Below are 24578 nucleotides of genomic sequence, written 5' to 3'. Positions count from 1 at the left end.
GTAGGCCAAAGTGTTCCGGATATAATACTGTAATTTTTGGACTATAAGTCGCGTTTTTTTTCATAGTTTGGGTGGGGGGGGTGACTTATACTCAGGAGCGACTTATATACATATATGTTTTTTTTCACTTTTTTGGGCATTTTATGGCTGGTGCGACTTAACTCCGGTGCGACTTATAGTCCGAAAATTACGGTAGTTGAAGAAAGTAGTTGAGCTAAAATGGATTATGTGGAATTTTGGAATTTAAATTGTAGATTGCAAGAAAAATGCAAGAATTTAAATGGTTTGAATTTTTATGACAAAATACTGTCAAAATCTTCAAAGGTAGAAAAGAAAGGATCAATTAGTGGCCGACTCCATACATTGTCCTTCACTGAAGTTTAATGGCCTCCAAGAGTAAAACATTTATGACAAATATTGGCAGGCAAGAACTCAGAGGCAGTGCACGCATTGTGAATAATTTACACTTAAATAATACAAAATTCGTTCATGGCGGCTCCTCGTTGCGTTCTCAACGCATACGTCCTCGATTGGATCGATGCCCTTCGACGGTGCCGTTAAAGGTATTCCTTCTAGAACAATAACATGTCTCATTGGAGATGGGCAAAGACATTGTAGGGCCACAGAGAAAGGAAAAAGAACAAAGTCGTCAAAATCACAAGGAAGAGGTCATCATTTTCATGGAATTTCTTTTTTGAAAAAAAGAACAAATTGGGAAAAAAAACAGTCCTTATATTTGTAACTACTAATGAGATCAATATTACTTTAATAATGATATGTCTAACATTTTCAAGTTATTTTTGTTAACATGACCCTTTTTATGATCAGTCTTTCGTCTTGTAACATGACAACCTTTTCCTCATAATTGTACTTTTTTGGAACTTCCCTAATCCGTATGCAAAGCGACACATGATACAAAGCATTCGGGCAAAGAATGGTCCTTATCACCAGTTTGGGTTGACAAAACAAGCAACATTTACATATACCATAGTAGTCAAGGAAACGTGTCGGGTTACATTCTCGGTTTCTTTTTTTTTTTTTTTTTTATAGGGACACTACAAGCATATGTGGAAATAAGATTGCATGCTGAGTGTTTCCAACAAGCACAATTAGACTCCTCAGTTGTAAGAGCCTCTCTTCCCTCTATAAAAAAAAAAAGATTGTATCTGATCCCTGGGAGGCATCACAGGTCTTCAACAGGGTTCTCTACTAGAACTGTGACAAGGAAGGTGAGCTTTATATTTCAGCTGCCTCATGACACTCAAACTGAACATCGTAATAAATCCGTAGCATGCTTGCCTAAACTTTGAGCATCAAGTACTTTTTTTTTTTTTGGTATTTATAAATCTGACGCAAAAACAAATCCCTATCAATAAAACCTGACTTCTTGAAGCTCAGTTAAAAAAAAAAAAAGCACCTGTTATTACAGTAGTGAAAAGGAACATGTACCATATATTTGTGCAAAATCAGGTTCTTCACCTGAAAAAAAATGTGAGGGGTTGAGAAAAACAAATGAGAGCCTTTAAGCTCAGCCGCCTTTAGCATTGTGGCTGGGATTCCACTCCAATTGGATGACTTGATCTAATACAAACATCACCATCGCAAACATTTTAGAAAATCAGAAAGACGGATGCCAACAAGTGGATTTAAACTGGAGTGCAACCCCCAATTGTTGATTCAGCACCTGCTTAACGAATGTTGGCCATTTCTGGATATACAAATAAAACATCGCACATGTAATGTACATGTATGACACACTTGGCATGACAAAACGACATAAAGGGAGTCTGAGACTTTGTTCACATTGACAGTGAAGTGGCAGAACCTGAGTGAGGAGCCCTGGAGGTTTTGGTTGAGGGCAACAATGGATCGAAATGTGCTAAATGTTCATTGGTCCAGGAGAAATTGCACACACACACACACACACAACCACACACACACATACAGTGGATATAAAAAGTCTACACACCCTTGTTCAAAAGTCAGGTTATCGTGTGTTTTTTTTTCTTTTAAAAATAAGACAAAGATAAATCATTACTTTTTTTTTTTTCCTTTTTCCACTATCAATGGGCCGGATGGATCTAAAGCTTAGTAGAACTTTATCAGGGCTTCATCAGAGGCACTTTGAATGCGCAGATGTGTGCCGACTGCCATTTAGTAACTTGATGTGATTGGTTACGAATGAGCAAAGCCACATTTCCAGGTCCGAGAGGGTGTGCACACTTATGCAACCTCCGCTCCCAAAAAGATTCCATTTTCTTGAGTTGCATTACTGTGGCAAAATGATTTCTCTTGGTCTTATTTTGCGAAGAAAAAAACCCGAGATTTGAACAGAAGCGTGTTTGCCTTCCTCTTACTGTACATCATTATTCTTGTTGTGGAGAAAGTGAGGAGCGTCTGCTACCACAGGTGTGTCTCTCTGATCTCACAGATGATGTGATTGGCCTTCTTAAGTGCCTGAGAGAGAATGACGAGAGTTTCAATGAAACACTTTCAGGAAAGACACAAAAACAAAAAAGGAGAGGTTGGGTTTACCTCCAGCATTTGCGCGACCTCGGTCCTCTGCTGCGCTGTGTCCTGCGACTCAATGAGCAGGTCCTGGAGTAGCGTCTGTTTATAGAGCTGACCCACCAGCTCGCTCTGCAGATGCTCCTTGACATAGTTCACCAGGAAGTGCATGACGGTCTTGGGAACGCTACGCAACACGCACACACACTAAACGTTAAGATGACTCGCAAAACATGCCAGAGGAGGTTAGCCTGACCTGTCTTGGATGGTCTTGCGGACGATGAGGAAGTAAGACTTGATGAGTCGCTGGATGACCTCGCAGTCCTTCTGCTCCTTTGAACTCAACTTGCGAGGCACGGGCACTGTCTTGAGGAGAAGACAGTCAACACCATACCATGGTACCTTCGTACTTGATCGATTTTTTCTTTTTTTTTTTGCTAAGAAATGTGACTCCAAATTGAACTACAGCCACTTGGCCACTAGATGGCGGTAGACAACCTTAAATCCTGAAACTACATCTATTTGTTTTGAATTTAAAAAGGGAAACGTCGTCTAATCCCCCAACTGCTGAGCAAAATGTTTGCCATCACTCACTCACTCACTGTGTCAAGCAGGTTAATGGGCTGCCCTTTACTGGGGCTGCCAAAGGCCGCCGTCGGAGCTTTGTCCTCTGCCACCTTGTCATTCTTCCAGCGCTTGGTTGCATCCAGGCCGTCTGCCTAATGGCCACAGGAAGTCAGGCGGAACACTTTGACCACATTGCGACGACGCCATCAACTACCTGCTGACTGTTGACGGATGCCGAGACCTGCGCCGCATCCGTGAAGTCCGGATGCTTTGTGTTGATGTAGGCCAGCTCGATTGCTACTAAATTATGCACCTGGAAAAAAGAGCACGAGTGGTTTAAAAGCCGATCGTGTGAATTTTGAATACAACTAAAAGGAGGGCTACCATTTCATTGGCAATTGGCAGGCGCTTCCTCAGTAATCCCGTCACCACTTCCACAATGGAATCGTGCAGTTTGGGGAATCGCAGAAGCTCCTGGCAAACATCAGAAACAAACTCAATGACAGGAGAGCAAATCACACGCCATCACAAAATGTTTTTTTGTTCCATCCCGCTATTACGTCAGTGTGAAAGAAAAACAAAGACCCCAGAGCGGAAGCCTCCTTTCCGTACTTGCGTGCTGAAAGACGAGCAGTGCTGGATGATCCTCTGCAGCTCTTCGTGGACCAGCTCCACACAACGCAGACTGGGCTCTTCCAGACGCTTGATTTGACGCTTCACCAGCAACTCAAAGGAAACCTCCGGGACGAAAAGCGCCGGGCGCGGACCCTGAAGGGCAAATCAACGCCCTATCACCGAGCCCTCCATTTACGGTGAGCGGCGTCGAAAAGTTCGTACGGTAGCATTGCGGATGGCGGTGAGGACGTCGAATTCTGTCAGTCCTCCCAGAGGGTCGATGGACTGCAGCGTGCGACCGAAGGTTTCGTGGAAGATGTAACAGATGCGAGCGCCGCCGCAGCTGCGAGGGAGGCAGGCACATTCATCTTAAAAGTCAAGTCCAAAACGATGGGCATTGATCAGAAAGCCACCTTTCGTGAAACTCGATTTTAAGCATCGGATCATGCAAGGAGAAGACTTTGCTCACAGCTCCGAGGTTTGGATGTAGCGCGCCGTCCCCTCGATGGTGTTGCAGTAATCGCTGGCGAACTTGGTGACAATCTGCAGCAGAGTGGCGCTGTGGTCCTCCACCGGCTGGCCGTAGCTGTTGAGACGCGACTGGTACTGGGTGCTGAGCACCGTCACGCGGGTCTTGAGGTCCGGCAGGCAGTCTCGGATGTGGTGCATGAGAAGCCTGCTGAGCGTTTTGGCCAGGTAGCGAGAGCCGGCACGGGACGCCAGCGACGGGTAGTGACGCTGCAGGAAGGCCTGCTCGTCCTTGACGCTGTCCCCCAGGCTCTTCTGAGTGTTGATGTCGTGCTGGCTCCTACCAGCGGCAAAGGGAGAATCAACGGCCGATCGTCGGGGTCAACCGGGCTCGTGGTCAGCGCCAACCTGTTCACCACCCCGATGATCCCGAGCCTGACTGGAATGACTCGACCGAGAAGTACCTCCAGAGCGTCTGTCCCCGCGTCCATCAAATCCAGCTTGCTGACCACGAGAAGAGTCCGTCGACCTGATGGACAAAGGAATGCAACCGTAAGACCTGTGAGTCAAAGAACGGGAGTGGTCGCTGAGTCTCACCGTCTGGATCGACCTCACGGGCCAATTTCAGAGCGTCCGAGGTAGCCAAGTCGGAGTTGGCGGGGGACACGGAGAGGATGAGTGAGTTGGGATTGGAGATGAAGGACGAGATCATCTCCTCCACTTGAGCTTCGATATCCTCGGGCTGATCCCCAACCGGAACCTGAGGCCACGGTCAGGAGTTAATCAAGTTTGGAGGTCAATGCCCAAACGCGGGACTTTACCTTAGTGATGCCCGGCAAGTCAACAAGGGTGAGATTGAGGACTTTGGGGGAGAAAATCTTCAAATGGATGGGTTCGGGAGTGATTCCCTGTTGGGCACGGAAGAAAGGATAAAAAAGTAAAATCAAATCACAAGCCATGAGTGAGTGAACAGCTTCAACAGAAAATCCAAACATCATGACGGAGCTTCCTCCTTACCTTGTTGTTGCCTGAAGAACGTTCAGTCTCCGCCTCGATTTCCTGACGGATTTCCCCAAAATCTGTAAAGACCTTTTGAAACACACAAATAGCAACATAAGGAAAAGATTCAAAGAAGATCGTTTCACGGTCAGCCAACCTGATTCTTGCAGTGGAGGAAGGTGCCCCATTCTTCAGCTTTGATCGCTAAGCAGACAAATGGAAATGATTTGTTGGGAATCGAGAAAAAACAAGCACTCGTGTTCAAAGACTTTCCGATATGTCCATTATGGTGCAATTCTATCACCACAATAGCAAATGGAGAGCAATGTACCAAATGCTAACAAGGAAGAAAACATGCACAGAGGAATTTGACAAGACCTGGGTAGTTGTTTTGTGTCGTTTGTTTAACCCCATTTCCTGGAAAGTATTATGGGGGGGGGGGAAAAAAGAAAGTGTTAGTACACAAGAAGGAAAGCTTTAAAAGAAAGATCTAATAGTGAGCAACTATGACGTAAAAATGACTCCACGCAGCAGCCTAATATAAAAATAGATTTGTCAAGTGTATTTCTGACCATCTGCTTTACGGTTACAAAGCTACGCACCATTTTCAGTCTTCAGTCGCTCCTCCAGAGGTGCGACGTTGACAAGCTGCAGCACCAGCGGTCGTCTGGTGACGATCCCCGAGCCTCGGGGCAGGAAATCGCGTCCAACCAGACTCTCCAGCACTGAGCTCTTCCCGCTACTCTGTTAGGAAACACACAAACGTAGTACAGTGACACTTGCACCACTCATTGGAACATGACTTCAGTTTTGTCTTCACCCGACAAAGCTGCATGAAAATGTCTGCCTAATATGACCAGTAAGCGTGCATGAAAAGGGAAGGGGCTCTCTCACCTGAGATCCGACCACGACGATTTGAGGCAGATGGATGATCTCTGCGCCGACCGTGAGGAAAACCTCTTGCAAACGGTTGATGGTGGGAATCAAAGTCTCCATTGTGCTTCCACTAGCAGAGTGGATCCACTGAGTAGGAAGTCAAGCTGGAGTCAGAAACCATCAAAAGGGCGCACGAGTGAGCTTGTTGAATCACAGAAGTATAGGGAACACATTTATGGGACCAAAAGGGAGGAGGAGTGGTGCTGATGAGAATGCTCAGCAGCCCTGCAGCACGCGCGCGCGCGCGCCTGACCAAACCCCGCTACATGTTTATATTTTCCACAACAGTGTTGACGGACTGCGTTCCAAATACTCACACTGACCCAAGACGTCATCGCAATTTGACGGCTTCCGAATTAGGCCGACGGGGTGCCTATTAATATCGGCTAACGTTAGCCAGCTCAAACTGGATGCAGGAAGTAGGTTGTGCTCGCATTGTGGTAAGCAGCCGTAATAAAACGAGATAGTCTCTCACCTAGTGGCGTACGACGTCAATATCCGTGTCAGCCGACGTGTTTCTCCGTCATAGTTTGTAGGAATAACACACAGGGGGTGAATAGATTCGTTCGATGGTCCAAATCGTCATTCAAGCGGTGATCCAGTTGACATCCTCTGGGCGGCTCCCACGGTCAATCTGATTGGTCGGTCGATAAATACGGGACAAGAGTAGGCGTCGGCTGATTGGTTGGTGGGCCACCGAAGCCCCGCCTCTGAACGTGCTTTGTCAACCTTTCCATGAGTTTCGCAGCTTTGTAAACATACAAGAGGATACCGAAACAAGATGTCTCGTTTTTAATATTTGAATATAAACAGAATATTTACAATGCATACAATGATCATTAGTTGTCAGCAAAGAGAAAATGTACTTCCTTGTCTCCGAACAACGCACATCACCCAAACATTAAAAATAAATATCCTCAAAGACAAGTTGTGTTCCCTTGGAGCTGTAAAACATGAGACTCACAGCATAAACGATTCCTTTGTTTTCCAAAATTGGTCTCGTGACATTACTGCGGCGTAAACGACACGGACCGACCCTCTGCGGTGATGTCGGCGCTTAACAAACCATCCAAAGCTCACTCGCACTCTGATTTAGGCGCACGCCGCGCTCTCCGCATCACATTTCACGCATTCACAGTAGGCAGCTTCCGGCACGGCTGTCCCTCGGACCTCAGTCCATGTACGACGTCGTGTCCATGTCGTCCGCATCCGGGTGAAGCAGTCTGATGGCCAGGCGCTCGATGTCGTCCAAACTAAGTTGTCGGAGCGAGCGTTCGTAGTCCTTCAAAAAGACAATTCCAGTTAAAACGCATTTTCTCGCATGGTCACCAATTCCCATGTTATCAACTAAATAAATAAATACCTTAATCAGCTGTTCATGGACTTTGGCAGCATCTGCGGGACTAAAGTGTTTTGCGAGGATCGTGGACACAGTCTGCCACACTCCTCCTCGAGATGTGTTTCCGTTGCTGCTGCCGGTGGCTGTCCCCGAAGCTCCGGTTCTCCCCCCCGCTGGACGGATGACCAGGTTTAACTTTGCTTCTGGCCCGATGGAATAGTCACTTAGTTTGTGTTCATCTGAAGGGATAAGTCACAATTACACACAATGGAATTTCCTGATGGGTGAATAAAAAAAGTCAACACAGACAGCCCTGTTGTAATGTGGAACTCATTATACACTCGGCCCATTTATAGTGCCGCAAAGGGAGCAGAAGTGAGTGAGGTTCACGGAGTAGGCACGATGGTTAAGCAAAACGTACCTGCGAGCGCTTTGCCTTTATAAAGCAACCGCTGCTGATTGGCTGGGATGTTGAGACGTTCCGACACGAGCTCTTTCACCGTGGAAACTTTTTCATCTTCGGTCACCTGCAAAACGACACACAACATGGTCAAGCTGAGCGCAAGTTAAATAGTCACGGGAGGTAAGGAAATACAAAATCGTTACAACTCTATGTACATACGGCTGCTTTTATTTCCCCAACCACCTTGTTCAAAATGTCCATTTTACTTATACTTCCAGTCTATTTCAAACCAGTATGTGAACTTCCACTTAAGTAGAGAGAGAGTGAGAGTATTTTTGGAATCTCTGAATTGTATCCTCTGCTTTCATTCGTGCATCGCCACAGCAAATTTCATCCTGTCCTCGACATCCTTTGCAGTTACGCCAACTATCTGGGAGGTCTTGTTTGGCCACAACCCTAAACCTCCTTTTTGGGCCTTCTGCCTCCATTTTTAGCATCCTTCCACTGTCGCTATTGTGTTCGTGGCATCCAGCTTTGTGGCGGAACTACTATTTTACTTTCAGACCCTCTGATACCAACTTGTCCATTCTTATTGTTATTAACAAACACGGTTTCACCAGACATCAAGTTATTAACATACAAAAACGACCAAAAGACTGATGTGTAGAAAAGAAGTACAACCTAAACAGATGATGAGGCAATCGCGTTAGTCTGCGTCTTTGTCTGGCTGATGCTAGCAACCTACGATAAACTATCCTTACGCGTCACCGCTCGACCGGTGCGACACTGAAAATAAATAGGAAAAACATAAGTCTTTACTAATCAAATTACCGGTAAAAAAAAAAAAAAAAAAGGTCAAAAAGTGGCTGAACATATGACAGTGACCATGCCAAACGGTTAGCGGCTAGGCGGCTACACCGGTCAGAAGCGTTAGCGTACGTCAGGTGAAAGATATTCTTCACTTACGTTGACGATGCATTCTTTTCCCTGAAGCGGCTTCACAGTAAGAATCATTTTGGATCGAACTACGATCGACTAAAACGATGATTGCTGTGGAGGTTAGGCCACTAAATCGTTTGGCTAGTTTAGCTAAGGAAGACCGGGGCTTCTTCTTCGTTAACAACGCATGTTCCGCTCCTGCTTTCGAGCGCCCTCGGCTGGCGGGGTGTATTACGTCTGCTGGCAGCCGGCATGTCAGCGGCTCTCCAACTGAGGTTCCCGGAGCTCCAAAGGTCCGCGTACGGTACCTTCGAGGACCTCAAATTAATTTGCAATAAATTGTCTTATGATTATAAAAACTTATTATTGTTATTATTTTTGTTACTGTTATTGTTACTATTATTATTATTGTTATTAATTAAGTGATAGTTATTGAAAAGTACTTACAAATTACTTGTAATAATAAAGTAGTCATGTGTTTTTGGTTAATCTCTCTGACCATTGAGGAAGCATTTGAAGGTAATTGTTTATATATTATATATTTACTCAAAATAAATGATCCATTCGCAACAGAATTTTTTTCTGCAACTAAATCTAAAACAGGACCCTCTTCAGTGCACTTAAAATCAAACCTCCAAAGCCCATACCTAATTTTCAGTCCTAAATAAACATTTACCAGCCCATACCCCCCCCCCCCCCCCCCCGTAACAATAAAACACTGTAAATAAAAACAGGATTCAGGCATCCATGCTTTTCTCATGTCTCTGGAAGCCCAACCTATCCCAAAAAGACGATCTGACCCGCTCCCCTCTCGTCTCATCTCAGCCTTGCGGGCTGGCTCTTTGGTCACGTGACTAGCTGCAGCCGTCTCAATTCCGCCCCCCCCCCGCCTCCCCCCACCCAACTGGAGAGGAGGGAGCATCATCCTTCTCTTCACTTTCAGAGGACATTTGCGTGCACCTGTCGAATGGACTGTCTGTACAAGGTAAGTGCTGATCTATCTATCTATCTATCTATCTATCTATCTATCTATCTATCTATCTATCTATCTATCTATCTATCTATCTATCTATCTATCTATCTATCTATCTATCTATCTATCTATCTATCTATCTATCTATCTATCTATCTATCTATCTATCTATCTATCTATCTATCTATCTATCTATCTATCTATCTATCTATCTATCTATCTATCTATCTATCTATCTATCTATCTATCTATCTATCTATCTATCTATCTATCTATCTATCTATCTATCTATCTATCTATCTATCTATCTATCTATCTATCTATCTATCTATCTATCTATCTATCTATCTATCTATCTATCTATCTATCTATCTATCTATCTATCTATCTATCTATCTATCTATCTATCTATCTATCTATCTATCTATCTATCTATCTATCTATCTATCTATCTATCTATCTATCTATCTATCTATCTATCTATCTATCTATCTATCTATCTATCTATCTATCTATCTATCTATCTATCTATCTATCTCTCTCTCTCTCTATCTATCTATCTATCTATCTATCTATCTATCTATCTCTCTATCTCTCTATCTCTCTATCTATCTATCTCTCTATCTCTCTATCTCTCTATCTCTCTATCTATCTATCTATCTGGATCTTTCCAGGATTTGTTTTGTGAGACGTCCTCCTTTGAGTGACATTGAATAAATGTAAGTGCAACTTGTGGCTGCATGCAACACTTTGACATGATGTGTGAGTGCAGATTAGAAGTAGGTCATGGGCACGCTTCGAGACCTTCAGTTCGCCCTGCAGCTAAAGATTGAGGAGCTCCGTCAGAGGGACACCTTGATAGATGAGCTGGAGCTGGAACTGGATACCAAGGATGAACTCATTCGGAGACTTCAGGAAGAATTAGATCGCTACAGAGCCTCCGTGGTGCTGCCGGGACCTTCTGCAAGCAGCGCCGGTCCGTGTGCAATATTCCGCTTTGGATGATTTGCTTTTTTTTGAGTCACCCAGTATGTTTTTTTTCTTTTTTTCTTTGATTGCAGCCTGCTCTATTGGCGATGATGACCTCCGTGTTGCAAACAGAAAGACGGTTATTTCCGAGTCCTTCACTGTGGATTCGGCGAATGTCTTCACCTTGTGTGACAAAAACCAGGAGTGAGCAAGCACTGTTTTTCTTCTCAGCGCGACACAATTCTCAGAGAGCAATAACCTGTCGACTTGAAAGTTAAATACAACTGAAGTATACTTAACATACTTTGCTAGTGGGTGCTTAAGTGAGAGAGAAAAAGGAATTCATTTCACCCCGAATTCCTGACGATGATCCTCTGCATCATCGTGCCTAATTCACCCTAATCCCCTCGGTGCTTCTAGATGTCAAAAGTTGATTCAGACGGCTTTTATGAAGAGTAACTTGTTGAAGAACCTCGACGGAGATGAAACGCGAGCCGTCACGGCCAGCATGCAACTCACGGCCTTCCATCACGGCTGCTGCGTGATCCAGGAGGGAAGCGGCGGCTCGCAGGCTTACGTTGTACAAGGTAAGTCATGCTCATCACGTCCAAGGATGGGTGCTTGGTGCTTGAATGGAGAAATGATTAGTAACCAAAGCGGGCGGCGTCCACAAGACTCTTGATTTGGGATCTAACGGCTGCTTGTGTTTTTTCTCTCTCATCGTGCTCCTTGCAAAGGGACCGTGTCTGATTTGTTGACATTGTGACGCAGTGCATTTCCAAACCACTTCAGTGGTGAGCACATTTGCCTCATAGTCGAGATGTTCTGGGTTTGAATCTCAGATGCTACATAAAATGACACGGCGGGCGGACACTGGACTTGTGTTCATTCGAGACTTTAAATTGTCCATATGAGTGAATCCCAGTGTGAAGTAGGCCCGAAGAATTCACCCAATTCAAAGCGACATTGTCATGTAGTGGAATGCCAATTGCTTTATTTCATACATACACTACCGTTCAAAAGTTTGGGGTCACAAAATTGTTTGGGTGACCCCAAACTTTTGAATGGTAGTCTAAATATTATTATAATAAAATATTATGAATTGAATATTATAAATCATATCTTATATTTTGTATAAGATTATATATAATCTATGAATATAAGTATACATTTATATTATAAGATTTTTTACACAGAAGATTATATATATAATCTATAAATAATGATCTAAATAAATATATACACTACCGTTCAAAAGTTTGGGGTCACCCAAACAATTTTGTGACCCCAAACCTTTGAACGGTAGTGTATGTATGACTTTAATTTCATTTTATAATGCGACACACACTATCCGTGATGGGCGTGTTTACCAGGTGTGTGTGTGTGTGTCATAACAGAGGGGAGGCTGGACGTGACAAAAGACGGAGAGAAATTGCTCACCATCGAAGCTGGCGAAGTGTTCGGAGAGGTGGCGCTGCTCTACGACTGCACACAAATCTACTCTGTCACAGGTACTGATGCATATGTGTGACTTTTTTTTAAATTCTTTGACGTATTCAGCCGGCTGGTAGAACAAAGTGCTGCTGAGACTTTTCAGTGTTTAGATTAGGTACGGATGGGATTCATTTCGGGGATTATCACAAGCAGGGTTATTGCGGCCATGGAGGTCACAGACAACACGGCGCCTGCTGAATGATTTCCTCACATACCTACTATATGGGTGGAATTTAAAACAGTCCATCTATCTGTCCCTTTGCAATGCTACATTCAACCAGAATAGGAACATCACAAAGGTGGTTATGGAATTTCATAATTGTGAGCAGATTATTGTTTTGCTAAATCAAGGCCTAGGAAACTTTGTGCGCCTGATTCCGTAAGTAAATAGGCTGCGGATCATCTGAAATTGAACTGTGTTTACCGTCTTTATCGCAATGACAACAGCGCACAAATGTCCTTTGCAGCATGCCCTTCTCTAATAGCGCTTCCTTTTTATCGGCATCAAAATTATTTGTTCGCCATCTGTGATCTTGACAGATGGAACGAGATGTCACCTTTGGGAAGATCACATTAGCATCGCGCCGCAATCTAATCCCAATGCTAGCCAACACCAAAGCTCCGTCCCGACTCGAAATGTTGACGTTCTGATTGACGAGATATTTCAACTCAATGTTGATGACTGGGCTTGCAAATTGCGGAGAAATTGACGTATGACAAAGATGTCTTTTCCCTTTTCGAGGCAGCGCTTCATCCCCACAACAACAAAGGACACTTGACAAAGCAAGCGTATGTGGTGCATTCAAAAGCGGAAATTAAACTACCCTTTTTTTCCATGTATAATGCGCCCCCATGTATAATAGGCACCCTAAAAATGGCCTGTTGATGCTGGAAAAAAGCCTGTACCCATGTATAATACGCACCCAAATTTGGACTCCTACTTAAGTCCGTAAACGTAGAATTATTTCAGAAAAAAGAGCATCTTTGGGAACAACCGGATGTTATTCTGCCGGTCAGTATCACTGGGCACGCGCTAGCACACTCGATAGCGAAGAAATATTTCGGATTTGTGTAGGGTACATTGTGACAGACAGCAAACGAGCAGGTGATCGAGCAAGCGTCTGATACGAGAGCATTGTGTTCATATGGAGCGTGTTTGAAGTGAACAGCAGAGAAGAAAGCGCATCTGTAATGGCCGCTTCCGTATCATATCCGGATTAAAAAAAAATATATATATATATTTTTTTTTTTGTACCCATGTATAATGCGCACCCCAGATTTTAGGACAATAAATTAGTTAAATTTTGCGCATTATACATGGAAAAAACGGTATCCTGCGTAGCTTTCTTAATAATTCCCTTTCTAATGGCACAGTTAAACTATCAGATTAGAAAGTTCAAACAGTGGACAGTCTCCCCTCACAGGCACCTTGTGTGAACCAGCACGAGTATCATAATTAATTCACACATTTTAATTATAGTTTAGGAAATAGATTAATGCTTGATATCTTTCATTATTATTAATGTCCGCTTATGAATAATAAGTGCTCCCGTTTTTAGAGCCCTCTCTGATGGAAGTCCACGCATGTTTTGTGTCTTCTCAGCACAGTCGGACAGCAAGCTGTGGGTTATCGAGCGCAAGAGTTACCAGAGTGTGCTCATGCAGAGCGGCCGTGAAAGCCTCACGCGGACGTCGGAGCTGCTGAGCAGGTGAATGCCATCGGCCCCTCCTTTAAAAGAACAAGCGTGTTATAATCAAGGGAGTAAACATTTCTAAATTAAAAACAAAAAAAACAAAAAATGTCTTTTTACTCCCTACATCTGAAAACAGACACCTGCTTGGTCAAAATAAGCTTGTTACTTTTTTTTTTTTACTCCTTACATCTGAAAACAGATATCTGCTAGTTACTTTTTATCAACAAGTGGATGACAACACAACCTAAAAATAGACGTAATGAATTTATTTGGGTGGTTCATTTCATGTAAGCTAGGTTAAATATATATATACCGTAATTTTCGGACTATAAGTCGCGTTTTTTTTCATAGTTTGGGTGGGGGGGCGACTTATACTCAGGAGCGACTTATATACATATATATGTTTTTTTTCACTTTTTTGGGCATTTTATGGCTGGTGCGACTTATACTCCGGTGCGATTTATAGTCCGAAAATTACGGTAAGTGAATGATAATGTGATAAATACAGGACATGACGCATATGAAACTACCAGACAAGGACAGGACGGGATGAGATGAGGGGAATGTTTCAATGATACTGAACGGAAAAGAAAAAAAAAGAAAAAGCCTGCTCGTGTTGTTTCACTTTCCAGTGTCTAAAATGAAGCCCGCCTTGTCCCTGCAGTGTTCCCTCTCTGCTGTCCTTGCCCAAGGATGCCATCATGAAGATGTGTGATCTCATGGAGGAGGTACATCTTCTCAGCACGTGCTGTGCCATTTGGCCAGCCTCGCCTATCCATCATCATTTCTTTGTTCCCCACCCCGTTCTTTCGTTCCACTTTGCCGACCTTCTATGTTCCGTTTGATTGTTTTTCTCGGCGTTCTTTCTTTCCGCAGGCTCACTACGCTCAAGGCGACTACATTATGCGTCAAGGCGCCTTCGGGGACACCTTTTATATCATTAACAAAGGCCAGGTAAAGTCGGGCCACGCGTCAGCACGGCTTTAGAAAGGTCTCGAGACAGGCCGCAATTGAATTTGTCACCTTTCTCCGTTGCCTTTTGATTGGCCAGGTGAAAATCACCGAAAAGAAGGCAGGTGATGAAGAGCAAGTCGTCTCCAAGCTTTCCGAGAGGCAGTGGTTTGGAGAAAAAGCTTTGTGGGGGTACGGCGGCATTTCTCTTTGGTTCTTATCACAAAGCTCGAATTGAATCCAAGAATCTTTTTATTTAGAGAGGACGTGCGTGCCGTGAACATCGTCGCGACCAGCGATGTGGCGTGTCTGCTCATTGACAGAGAGTAAGAGACCTTGCCAAGGACGGATGCACTTATAAATATTTCACGGAATGTTCCGTGATTTTTTTTTTTTATTATCTACTAGGACCTTCCGAGATATCATTGGAGGAATGGTGTTTGACAGCAGTCACGAGGTGCAACAAAACACTGCATGCAAAGACGAGTAAGCGGAGTCTGTTCGTCATTTCAAAGACCAAGCTGTCTCCGTCATAAACCTTCATGATCGAGACGTGGCAAAATTTCAGTGTTTTCGCATTTCTTCTTTTCACGCAAGGACAAGCTGACGTCAACGAGTCACTGTCAGAAGAATAAAACAAATGGGCCAAGCAAGCATCTTGAATTATAAACTTAACAAGCAGAAAATGAATTCAAGTCATAATAAGCACTGCGACACGCTGACTTTTGGAATCGAGCCAGTCGGCAGCTCAATCAGCTTAGAAAGCCTTTTCTTTTTTAATACCACTCTTAGATGCACTAAAATGCACAACAGCACTCGCGGAATGTCCAAATGAAAGATTCTACTTGAAAAGTTGGGCATTAGTCAAGACCTTTGGAGGAAATAGGAAGAAACAGGAAGTAGATAGCTACCAAAATAAAACAAGATACAACACAAGATTGTCACAGATTACGCAAACACTAGCTAACAAAAGTAGAGTCCGCCCCCTTCACAGTAGATACTATATTCTTCTTGAGCTTTCACAATCCACAGAAAATCCGCAAAATGTCTTCAGCAAAAAGCATAACAGGCTTGATGTATGGCACCACTTTACTGTAAAGGCATTCAACAAGTAGGTCCGTCCACCTCAATCTGCGAGCAGATCACAAGTCAAGCATGCCGCCTCCCTCGCCTCCTCCAACTTAAGTGATTTCCAGATAATCAGCACTCTCGGAGAAGGAGACTTTGGCCGCACGGACCTGGTGAGATTCTCTCACCACGGCATTTTTCCAATCTTGTCGCATGATCCAATTCACGGCTTGCTGCCACTTCTAGGTGCAAGTCAAGAGCAACGTCAAGCATCTGCTGGCCATGAAGGTCCTCAACAAAAAGGCCATTAGCCACAAGGCCCTGCGAGAGCACCTTCTGAGAGAACGAAACATCCTGATGGATGCCGCGTGTCCATTCCTCGTCAGGTAATCTTCTCAGCATTGTTTTGATGACACGCTGTGTGCAACATTTCTAAAGATCCGATGAACAATGTATGAACCCACAAGCACCATTTAGGCCAAGATAAAGCCCCGCTGTTGAGTGCTCGCAAAGGCTGCCGATACCACTCGTCAATACTTATGGTGCCTTCTTGTGGCCATTCAGGAAGTCAATGACATGCATGAACATTTTTTAGAATAAACTACTTAAGTCCTTTCAAATGTCCATTCATGTCAAACTTCAGTCATTAAATATTTCATTCGAAGGTTCATCAGTCTGGAATATTATTATCGTCCAAAAAAATCATACATTGATACAATATTCCAGTAGTAATGCCTGAGAAAACTGCATTCCAGCAAAATATCGAAAAAAAACCTGCTTTTCATGGTGTGATTGCGCTCAAAAAAACTAAAAAAAAAATATATAAACGTGTTGTGTTGGATGACCAAATGCCTGCCGCCCGGGAGTAGGAGAGCGCACGTTTGTCCGAAAGCAGCGGCAATCTAAAAAGAATCTTTCTCCGGTTCCGTCAAGGTTGCTCAAAACCTTTCAAGATGCCGAGTGCCTCTATATGTTGACTGAGGCTTGTCTCCATGGCGATCTTTACAACTTGCTCAAAGACAAGTATGTACTTTTGAACGGAAGGTTATGAAGACCTTCGACGGTCTGAACAAGCGCGTCAACGTGCCATTGTATTCCACAGAGGCTGCCTGGACGAGAGCAGCAGCAAGTTCTTCGCGGCTTGCGTGACGCAGGCCTTGACCTTTCTTCACGCACGAAATGTCGTCTACAGAGATGTCAAGCCTGAAAATGTTCTTTTAGATGAGCGAGGATACGCCAAATTGGTAAAAGGACAAACTCATTTCCTCTTTTGTTCCAATGAATGCAACGTGAGCAGAAGTTTTTTTTCCACCACGACTGACAACGAGGCGCTCTAATGCAATCGTGCGTCGGCCGTCTTGGTTTCTCGTCACGCGAACGTGACCGTGCTTATTTGTCAACCTTAGGTCGGGTCCAGATGTATGAAGAAGATTGAGGCGGGGAAGAAGACGTACACTTTCTGCGGCACTCCGGGCTACATGGCCCCCGAGGTCATCTTCAACAAGGGCCACAGTGCAGCCGCAGACTTTTGGTCTTTGGGTGTTTTTGTGTTTGAGCTGCTAACTGGTGGGTGAGTTGAGCATATTATTCCATTTGACATGGTTGAAAGCCAATGGAATGAAAGAACGAGAAAATATTTCACCAAGATGCTCGACTTCACATGTGTATTTATTATTCGTATTTTCTAAAGGCTCTTTATGAAACTGCAACTCAAATGAGCAATTAGCCTAATCTCCTTTTTGCTATTTTCCAAAACTCCCAACCAGAGATCAACGTTAGCCCAATTCCGCTTTGTCGGGTTATTCATTCCACTTTGGAATTGGAACTGTCTACGTGTCTCCCAGGCTTCCGTTCTGCGGCGCCGACCCAATGAGCCTCCTCAGCGAGACCGTGCGCGGCATCGATAACATGGACTTCCCTAAAGCAATCAGCAAGAGTGCCTCCGGTCTCATAAAGAAGCTGTGCAGGTGTTGAAAGCAGACGCAGGCGCCACAGCTTGACTGACACAATCATGCTGGTGTCCTTATTTTGATGTCCTCTCTCCAAGGCGCAATCCCTCGGAGAGGCTCGGCAGTCGTAGAAACGGGGCCAAGGACATTCAGAAGCACAAGTAGGACTGCGGCTTTTGCACCATATGCCTTGACTTTCATTTCTTCCCTAACCATCCTTGTAACTCTATTTTTTATTATGATATCACTGGTCTATTCAATCAATTAGAGGCCCTTTTTTTTTATGTTGACATATTTTTCTTTGTTTTTTGTTTTTTAGTTAGTCATTTTTTTACTTGCACACAACTAAATATGATCTAGTTTCATAGATGTGATTTTCTTCATCAGATGGTTTGAAGGATTCAACTGGGATGGACTTAGTAGAGGAACGTTGAGTCCAGCTCTCAGCCCCAAAGTAAGTATTGGGTTATTTTTTGATGAGATGTGTTTAAATATTTTGTCCTAATGAATGTATTTTTGTCGTGTCTTTAAGATGAAACACATTTGGAACAGCAGCGGGACCTGTGCTTATTATGGCGGAGATGCAGCCGAGCTGTGTACAACATGGGAGGACTTCTGATGGCTAAACTATTTTTTGACATTTTGATTTCAGTTTTTTTGGGTTTATTTAGGTGTAACGATAAATAGCAATTTTACACTGGTCAATATTTTTAAAGCAGAAATGCAAGTTAAGATTTCTATATGATTTTTTGCGCTGGTCCAGAATCTGCCCTGTTTTTTTCCACAAGCACATCTGGTTTTTATAATAGTAATATAATAATGATATAATATTTAATATAGAAATACGCTTAGTAATATTTATAAATGGCTTGGTTCAGCAACAGTTGGACTGTGGAATTTATTTTAGAAAGGTCATAACAATATGGGAAAATCAAAAGGATAATATCTCAAAAACTGGCAAATTATTACATTTTTAAAATCAAATTTAAATGTGCCATTATAATTGCATCGGATAATATGTATATTCTGATCCTGCCTTATTTTCATGTATTAAAGATGTTATTGTTACTAAAAATGTATTTATTTATTTATTTATTTATTTATTTATTTATTTATTTATTTATTTATTTATTTATTTATTTATTTATTTATTTATTTATTTATTTATTTATTTATTTATTTATTTATTCATTCATTCATTCATTCATTCATTCATTCATTCATTCATTCATTTATTTATTTATTTATTTATTTATTTATTTATTTATTTATTTATTTATTTATTTATTTATTTATTTATTTATTTATTTATTTATCTATCTATTTTTTTATTTGTTTAGAAAATGCTCTTTTCCTACTGCGAGTTAAAAAGCTTTTGGTTTGAAAAGTTGCGACCGGAAACAGTTGATGATCTGCACCGACTTTCGGAGTGAGCAGATTCAGATGGATGAACGCTCAATCGTTTTGGAGCGCCAAGCCATCAAGCGCGGAGCTCGGCAATAACAGGTGATTTACTTTGGTTCTTTTTTTGCATAGTATCGTTTCTTCTGCATTTGACCAAATAACATTTCATTTCTTCACAAATTTCCCGGAAAGTTTGGGCTTTTTTGGCACTCCGCGGTCGGTCCGCTGCGGTTGCAACGTCACTGGAAGATGAACGAACTTTCCCTTTTGTGTTTGCAACTTTTGTTTTTTTATGTTTAAATCCATCTTCTTTTGCTTCTAGTTGGTTGGTTGCACAGAATACTCTTGGCTTTCAACTTTTCGCCACGCACTTTCCGCGGCCACTACATTAGGTACACCTGCATCCATTCCAAATCGCCTGCTGCCATTTTGATTGGCACTGCCACTGGCAGAACGTTGAACCATTTGTCATTGTTTTTAATTAGACTACCATTTTTTTATTTTAACAGTACAAGTGGACGCAACAGTGTAGTAAATGATATCACGGATACTTTCGACATAAAAGTTCAATTCAACCAATGAGAGATATTTTTGAAAGACCTTTCGTTCATCTATGACAAAAAGGCAGAAAGGCAACTCTGCAATAGAGAATGAATGTAAAAAATACCCTACAGTTGACTCTCTACGAATATAGGATGAGTTGTAATAAATCAACAAAACAGCAAATTAGAGTGTACAAAGAAAACTAACATTCCCAGAGATTTGTAGGTTGAAAATGAAATTGCAACACCTGCAGCAATTTACAATGGCAATAACCTATCCCCTGCGATGAATAAATGTTGGTGTCCCTCAGGGCTGTGTCCTAAATCCCGTGCTATTTTCTTATTTCCAATTCATCAACCACGATTGATCCTTCTGCGACTTGTCCCATCACTCCGACCAACGCATGTCCCCAAGACATTGACGTCCATCCACCATAGTAGTCTTGACAAACAACTCGGCTGCTCAGCCAGCTACCTAAAAACGGCAAACTCATCTCCCCTCGGCCACACTACGCCACGAGTCCTCTCTCCCCCCCCCCCCCCATTGAAAGCCCCCACGCCCCTCCCAGTGTCGCCTCCTGTAGTTTTCTGGGTCAGGGGGAGGAATTTCTCTCATTGTCAGTCAGCTACTATTTCGCTTCGGTATTCACGTCAAGCCGACATTCAGTTTCTCTGCTGGACTAAGAAAAAGTTGAACTGTATTGAAGTACAGAATAAAGAAAGGCCTCTTCTGTATTATGATACTCTATTTTATGAAGGAAAAAAAAGGGGGGGGGTCTATTACCAGCAAGTTGACACTTTCAAAGATATTGTATCGGTGAAGATCAAATTGATCGACTGTCATGGTGAAGGTATCAGATGGCAAACATGATTTGTTTCGTACGCGATATCAGTGCTCAGGTCAGGATTGGATGTGCACAAACCTGCAGGATGCCTCAGGCTCGCACACGCCTGCTGCCTGAGAAGCTGCATTCTTTGCTTTTATTGTGTCACTCAAGCAGGATGTCATCGGATGAAAGGTAACAGCGGATAATTAGTAGAAGGAAGCCATTTCACTTTTGGGTTATTGGATAAAGCTTTAGGAGTTTTTGCTTCGTGGAACTTTGGCTTCCTGTGCTTGTCTTATTTTGTATGTCTTTGCTTTATTTTGTATGATCAACTAATACACAAATTGACACAAGAGCTTTATTTATAAAACATTTAGGCCCAGTCGTTTCTTATATGTGGGTTACCTTTTTAGAAAAAGTTATTGGAACTTCCTAGGTGGACCACACGTGTTTTGCGGCACTTGTTGGTGTGCAATTCTATCCGCAATCAGCAGGTATTTTTTCACTCTCAACTAATTTGTCGCCTCATGTCGCTCAACGTAACAAAGTTGGGAATGACTAACTGACGGATCCCTCGTTCGTTTTCGCTCTCCAGCGTCAATCAAGCGAAGCAACGTGACTCGACCGCAAATCCCAATTGGCGCAATATCCTGACAACATGCCGAGATTTGATACAACATCAAGTCTGGGGTGGAAATTGTACATTTCCAAATTGGAGCGACAACAAAATACAACATAGACATGTATGCACATTATATGACATCATCTTCCATGCAATTTTGGTATCAGATTTTGTTAGATTATAATGCAGATGATACAAAACGTCATTCTATTTAAATCATCAATAATTAATAATATCAATTCAATTTCAGCTCGACAGGGTTAGGGTAGGGAAGTGGTGTTGCTTGACTATTTTCCTTTCTTTTAGTCTGATGTTTTCTAGGGCGTCAAAGCTGTGAGACAATGGTGCCTGTCTGGGTCTTGACAATTGTCTTTATGAATGGAAGGGAGCAGGGGGGGGGGGGGGGGGGGGTCGTGCCGAGATAGGGGGATGGGGGAGCGAATGCGATCATCGCAGTGAACTGTCATGTTCTTGTTCACTTTTTTGCTGTTCTTCTGCTGATGACCAAAAAAATCGTTTCTGGTGGAATAAGCAAGTCTAGTTTTCTTTTTGCTCGGTTTGCTTGCTACTGTCCAAAACGAAAGATGAATTAAAATGGCCGAGCAGCCGGCAGTGAGAACGTCGGCCTGTAAATTGTGTGGTAACTTGGTGACGGGCATGCAAAGGGAGCCAGCCAAGCTGAGTGTGGCCACAGTTAGTTGTAAAGCTTTCCCTCCCTCGCCGACAAGAAAAAGAAAGTGGGGGAAAGGTCGTGGAAAGAAGCCTGTGTTCGCTTAGAAGCAAAGACACCTGAAGTGCTGGGAGAGCCGTTTTGGAGTCCCAACTAAAAAAAAACAATATAAAGTGGCACGGAGAAAGGGGGTCACCCCCCCCCCCCCCTCCCCCCTATCTGGCGACCAAATGTTCAAGAGGACCCCCTCCCGATAGTAAAGTGGCACGGCATGGCTGAGGGGGGAGGGCCTGGTTTCATGACTTCCTGGTGTTGCTCCACTTTGAGTAGATGCGGCGTGCCAAGCGTATGTCCCAGCAAGAGTCCCTCTTCCCTTTTTTCCCTTTCCTGGCTGGAAAAATAAATCCCAAAAGTGAGTTGAAATGTGATGTTGGTGAACTAAATCTCCTTTTCTCTCTCTATCAATCAGTGATGCATTTTCAGGAGTGGTTACAGTCACTTGGATCCAGCTTGGAAGTGAAATTTCCTCAGTCGGATCAGGCGACTGGAGATTGGCATCTCCTGTCCCTGCACTCGCTGTCCCTGCTGGGATTAGGAGCCCTGGCCTCCCTCACCACATACTGGCTGCTGACCCGGCCGCAGCCCATGCGCCCTCCCTGCGACCTTCAGGCCCAATCGGTGGCTGTCAATGTGCGTGAGCGAGCGGCCTTCCGCCCAGCGGAGCTTTGGGAACTTACCCACGTGATCCTTTGCTGCAGGGCGATCCCGGCTGCAGGCGCTCCGCTCTCCTTCAAGATGATTCCTTGCTGGAATTCTACCACGACGACACCAGGACGGCCTACGACATGTTCCAGAGAGGCCTGAGGATCGCAGGTGGGACTTTGAATATTACACTCAACTCAAATCATCATTTTAGAATATTGTCAAGTCAGTCAATTCCCCTTGTGGCCGGTTTAGGTAATGCACCATGTCTTGGCTTCAGGGAGTCCGGCCAACCCTACCAGTGGTTATCCTACACTGAGGTACGGACACGTTTGTTTGTGCACTGAGCCGCAAATTCTCGTCGGCACTTCCATTTGTCTTTGGACCCTTCAGGTGGCCGAACAAGCACGGGTGCTGGGTTCTGGTCTCCTGGCTAAAGGCTGCAAGCCCAACCCAGAACAATTCATTGGGATATTCGCACAGAACAGACCAGAGGTACACTATTTTTGCATTGGAGCTGCTGTTTTTGCAGAGCACATTTTCCCCAAATTATTCCAGCAATGTCATCGAGGAGACTCGAGCCTGATGTCAGCTGACATCATGTGGTCGGACTACAAAATGGATAAATACTGTCTTGTAGAACTAACCATATTATGTCACTGCGCATCCATGTGGGGTAGTTTTATAATAAACACTTCCTGGTGATTTTTTTTGTTTTAAAAATCAATATTATCGCATTTTACATTGATGGTATTTATCACATAATTTGACTGATTTTGTTAGTGCTTGACTAATATAAAGATACTTGATCTCTACCAAGCTTCACCACCAATCATGTCCAGGGAGTTACTTTGAGCAATTTCTGTGTGTCCTTCAAAAGTAGGTAAAAGTTTTCTAAATCAATATGAGAGGAGAAGATACTGCAGGCATCCTCTGCGTGTCCCTAGACAGCTATTACTCATTCAAGTGGTCTGCTGCAATCATCCTTTCTATTGTACCCGACAGGCAAGAGCATTTTCACCGACTCAAAAGGGCAAAACTATTATTTACTCCATTCCAACCGTGAGATTAACTCCGAAACCATGATTATAATTCCCCCGAGTGTCTTTGTTTGCTTTGGCTGACATTTGTCTTCGCTTGGAAAACGTAGGGAGAATGACGTGAGTGTAAAAGTGTGTCTTTGTCTCCCTCTGTCGGTGGCAGTGGATCATTACAGAGCTGGCCTGCTATACTTACTCCATGGCGCTTGTTCCTTTGTATGAGACACTGGGGCTGGAGGCCATGGTCCATATTCTCCAGCTGGGTAAGGCATCCTGAATTGTAGCAATGGAAACAAGATTAGAGTAATAATAAAAATACACTTTTAATAGATCCTGTAGATGGATAGAACTCACGCTTGTTTCTTGTGCGGCGGGGACATTTAGCGGAGATCTCCCTGCTGGTATGCGACCGTGAGGAGAAAGCCGCCTCCCTATTGGAGAATAAGGAGAAAGGCGTCACACCCAAACTCCGCTGTCTGGTTTTCTTCGACGACTTCAGCGAGGCTTTCGCCGAGAGGGCGAGGGCTTGCCAGGTGGAGGTCCTCAAACTGACACAGCTCATGGTGAGCAGACTTTTTTTTTCTTGCATTCATCACCATATGGAGCTTCATCCGTTTTGTGCTTGTTGTAGGATCTGGGAAGGCAGAATCTCAAAGAGCCTTTGGTAAGTTCTCAGTTACATGAATTAAAAAGAAAAAGCTGTGAATAGGTCAAACAGAGAATATTAAGGGTCCACTGTATGTGGGTACCATGGTTGGAGCGAATTCCATTTTTGTCCAATCTCCAAGCAATTGATATTGCATTTTGATTTCCTCGCAGCCCCCCCAGCCTCAGGATCTGGCCGTGGTTTGCTTCACCAGTGGCACCACAGGTAGTAGCGCCTAATCATCCCCCAACTC

At 43.6% G+C, this 24578-nt stretch overlaps 4 protein-coding genes across 9 annotated transcripts in view; 2 read left to right on the top strand and 2 right to left on the bottom strand.

The window, feature by feature from the left end:
- Positions 1-363: 363 nt before the first annotated feature.
- On the bottom strand, positions 364-6748 carry si:dkey-32e23.4 (dynamin-1-like protein). 5 transcript variants are annotated; one of them, XM_061278780.1, is made up of 18 exons: positions 6569-6748; positions 6052-6180; positions 5760-5901; positions 5536-5574; positions 5315-5361; positions 5176-5247; positions 4980-5066; positions 4756-4918; positions 4567-4687; positions 4160-4498; positions 3913-4033; positions 3688-3843; positions 3460-3549; positions 3290-3388; positions 3111-3227; positions 2765-2874; positions 2536-2695; positions 364-2457 (listed from the first exon to the last, which is right to left on the bottom strand). In XM_061278780.1, the coding sequence occupies exons 2-18, from the start codon at positions 6151-6153 to the stop codon at positions 2401-2403; spliced, it is 2022 nt and encodes a 673-aa protein (XP_061134764.1). In that variant the 5' UTR covers positions 6154-6180; positions 6569-6748; the 3' UTR covers positions 364-2400. The 5 variants fall into 5 exon arrangements, 3 of the variants coding, with proteins under 3 accessions (XP_061134764.1, XP_061134763.1, XP_061134765.1); XM_061278779.1 differs by having other exon boundaries at positions 6052-6197; positions 6569-6747; XM_061278781.1 differs by lacking the exon at positions 5536-5574 and having other exon boundaries at positions 6052-6197; positions 6569-6747.
- Positions 6749-6870: 122 nt separating this feature from the next.
- ubl4a (ubiquitin like 4A) lies at positions 6871-8970 on the bottom strand. Its single transcript, XM_061278782.1, has 4 exons — positions 8802-8970; positions 7854-7959; positions 7457-7671; positions 6871-7375 (listed from the first exon to the last, which is right to left on the bottom strand). The coding sequence occupies exons 1-4, from the start codon at positions 8847-8849 to the stop codon at positions 7265-7267; spliced, it is 480 nt and encodes a 159-aa protein (XP_061134766.1). The 5' UTR covers positions 8850-8970; the 3' UTR covers positions 6871-7264.
- A 1549-nt stretch (positions 8971-10519) lies between these two features.
- prkg1l (protein kinase cGMP-dependent 1, like) lies at positions 10520-18878 on the top strand. The gene is made up of 19 exons (XM_061278760.1): positions 10520-10723; positions 10809-10920; positions 11137-11303; positions 12114-12227; positions 13814-13919; positions 14569-14632; positions 14781-14858; positions 14956-15047; positions 15116-15181; positions 15264-15341; positions 15997-16096; positions 16170-16309; positions 16857-16946; positions 17026-17167; positions 17330-17493; positions 17768-17890; positions 17971-18033; positions 18260-18326; positions 18405-18878. The coding sequence occupies exons 1-19, from the start codon at positions 10534-10536 to the stop codon at positions 18489-18491; spliced, it is 2043 nt and encodes a 680-aa protein (XP_061134744.1). The 5' UTR covers positions 10520-10533; the 3' UTR covers positions 18492-18878.
- Positions 18879-19275: 397 nt separating this feature from the next.
- acsl2 (acyl-CoA synthetase long chain family member 2) overlaps positions 19276-24578 on the top strand; it is a 10656-nt gene continuing 5353 nt past the window's right edge. The window contains exons 1-9 of one of the 2 annotated variants that reach the window (XM_061279537.1): positions 19276-19378; positions 22407-22627; positions 22696-22810; positions 22895-22959; positions 23033-23134; positions 23843-23942; positions 24064-24242; positions 24311-24343; positions 24499-24550. In XM_061279537.1, coding sequence (XP_061135521.1) covers positions 22409-22627; positions 22696-22810; positions 22895-22959; positions 23033-23134; positions 23843-23942; positions 24064-24242; positions 24311-24343; positions 24499-24550 — 865 coding nt within the window. In that variant the 5' untranslated portion in view covers positions 19276-19378; positions 22407-22408. Of the gene's footprint in view, positions 19379-22247; positions 22350-22406; positions 22628-22695; positions 22811-22894; positions 22960-23032; positions 23135-23842; positions 23943-24063; positions 24243-24310; positions 24344-24498; positions 24551-24578 lie in introns of those variants that run through there. The other variant, XM_061279538.1, reaches the window with a different exon arrangement.

This window comes from Syngnathus typhle, linkage group LG5, assembly GCF_033458585.1.
Source record: "Syngnathus typhle isolate RoL2023-S1 ecotype Sweden linkage group LG5, RoL_Styp_1.0, whole genome shotgun sequence".
Classification (NCBI taxonomy): Eukaryota; Metazoa; Chordata; class Actinopteri; order Syngnathiformes; family Syngnathidae; genus Syngnathus; species Syngnathus typhle.
The sequence above is the reverse complement of the archived record's forward strand: the minus strand, read 5'-3'. Positions and strand labels throughout refer to the sequence as shown.

Excerpts from the sequence above, each read along its gene's own strand:
- si:dkey-32e23.4 (XM_061278780.1), bottom strand. The coding sequence starts at position 6,153 with ATGGAGACTTTGATTCCCACCATCAACCGTTTGCAAGAGGTTTTCCTC. Across the intron at positions 3,844-3,912 it reads CCGCCATCCGCAATGCTACC|GGTCCGCGCCCGGCGCTTTT; the intron begins GTACGAACTTTT and ends TTTGCCCTTCAG. Across the intron at positions 3,389-3,459 it reads TGCCAATTGCCAATGAAATG|GTGCATAATTTAGTAGCAAT; the intron begins GTAGCCCTCCTT and ends TCTTTTTTCCAG.
- prkg1l (XM_061278760.1), top strand. The coding sequence starts at position 10,534 with ATGGGCACGCTTCGAGACCTTCAGTTCGCCCTGCAGCTAAAGATTGAG. Across the intron at positions 10,724-10,808 it reads ACCTTCTGCAAGCAGCGCCG|CCTGCTCTATTGGCGATGAT; the intron begins GTCCGTGTGCAA and ends CTTTGATTGCAG. Across the intron at positions 17,891-17,970 it reads CTCATAAAGAAGCTGTGCAG|GCGCAATCCCTCGGAGAGGC; the intron begins GTGTTGAAAGCA and ends CCTCTCTCCAAG.
- ubl4a (XM_061278782.1), bottom strand. The coding sequence starts at position 8,849 with ATGATTCTTACTGTGAAGCCGCTTCAGGGAAAAGAATGCATCGTCAAC. Across the intron at positions 7,960-8,801 it reads GAAAAGAATGCATCGTCAAC|GTGACCGAAGATGAAAAAGT; the intron begins GTAAGTGAAGAA and ends GTCGTTTTGCAG. Across the intron at positions 7,376-7,456 it reads TCCATGAACAGCTGATTAAG|GACTACGAACGCTCGCTCCG; the intron begins GTATTTATTTAT and ends GTCTTTTTGAAG.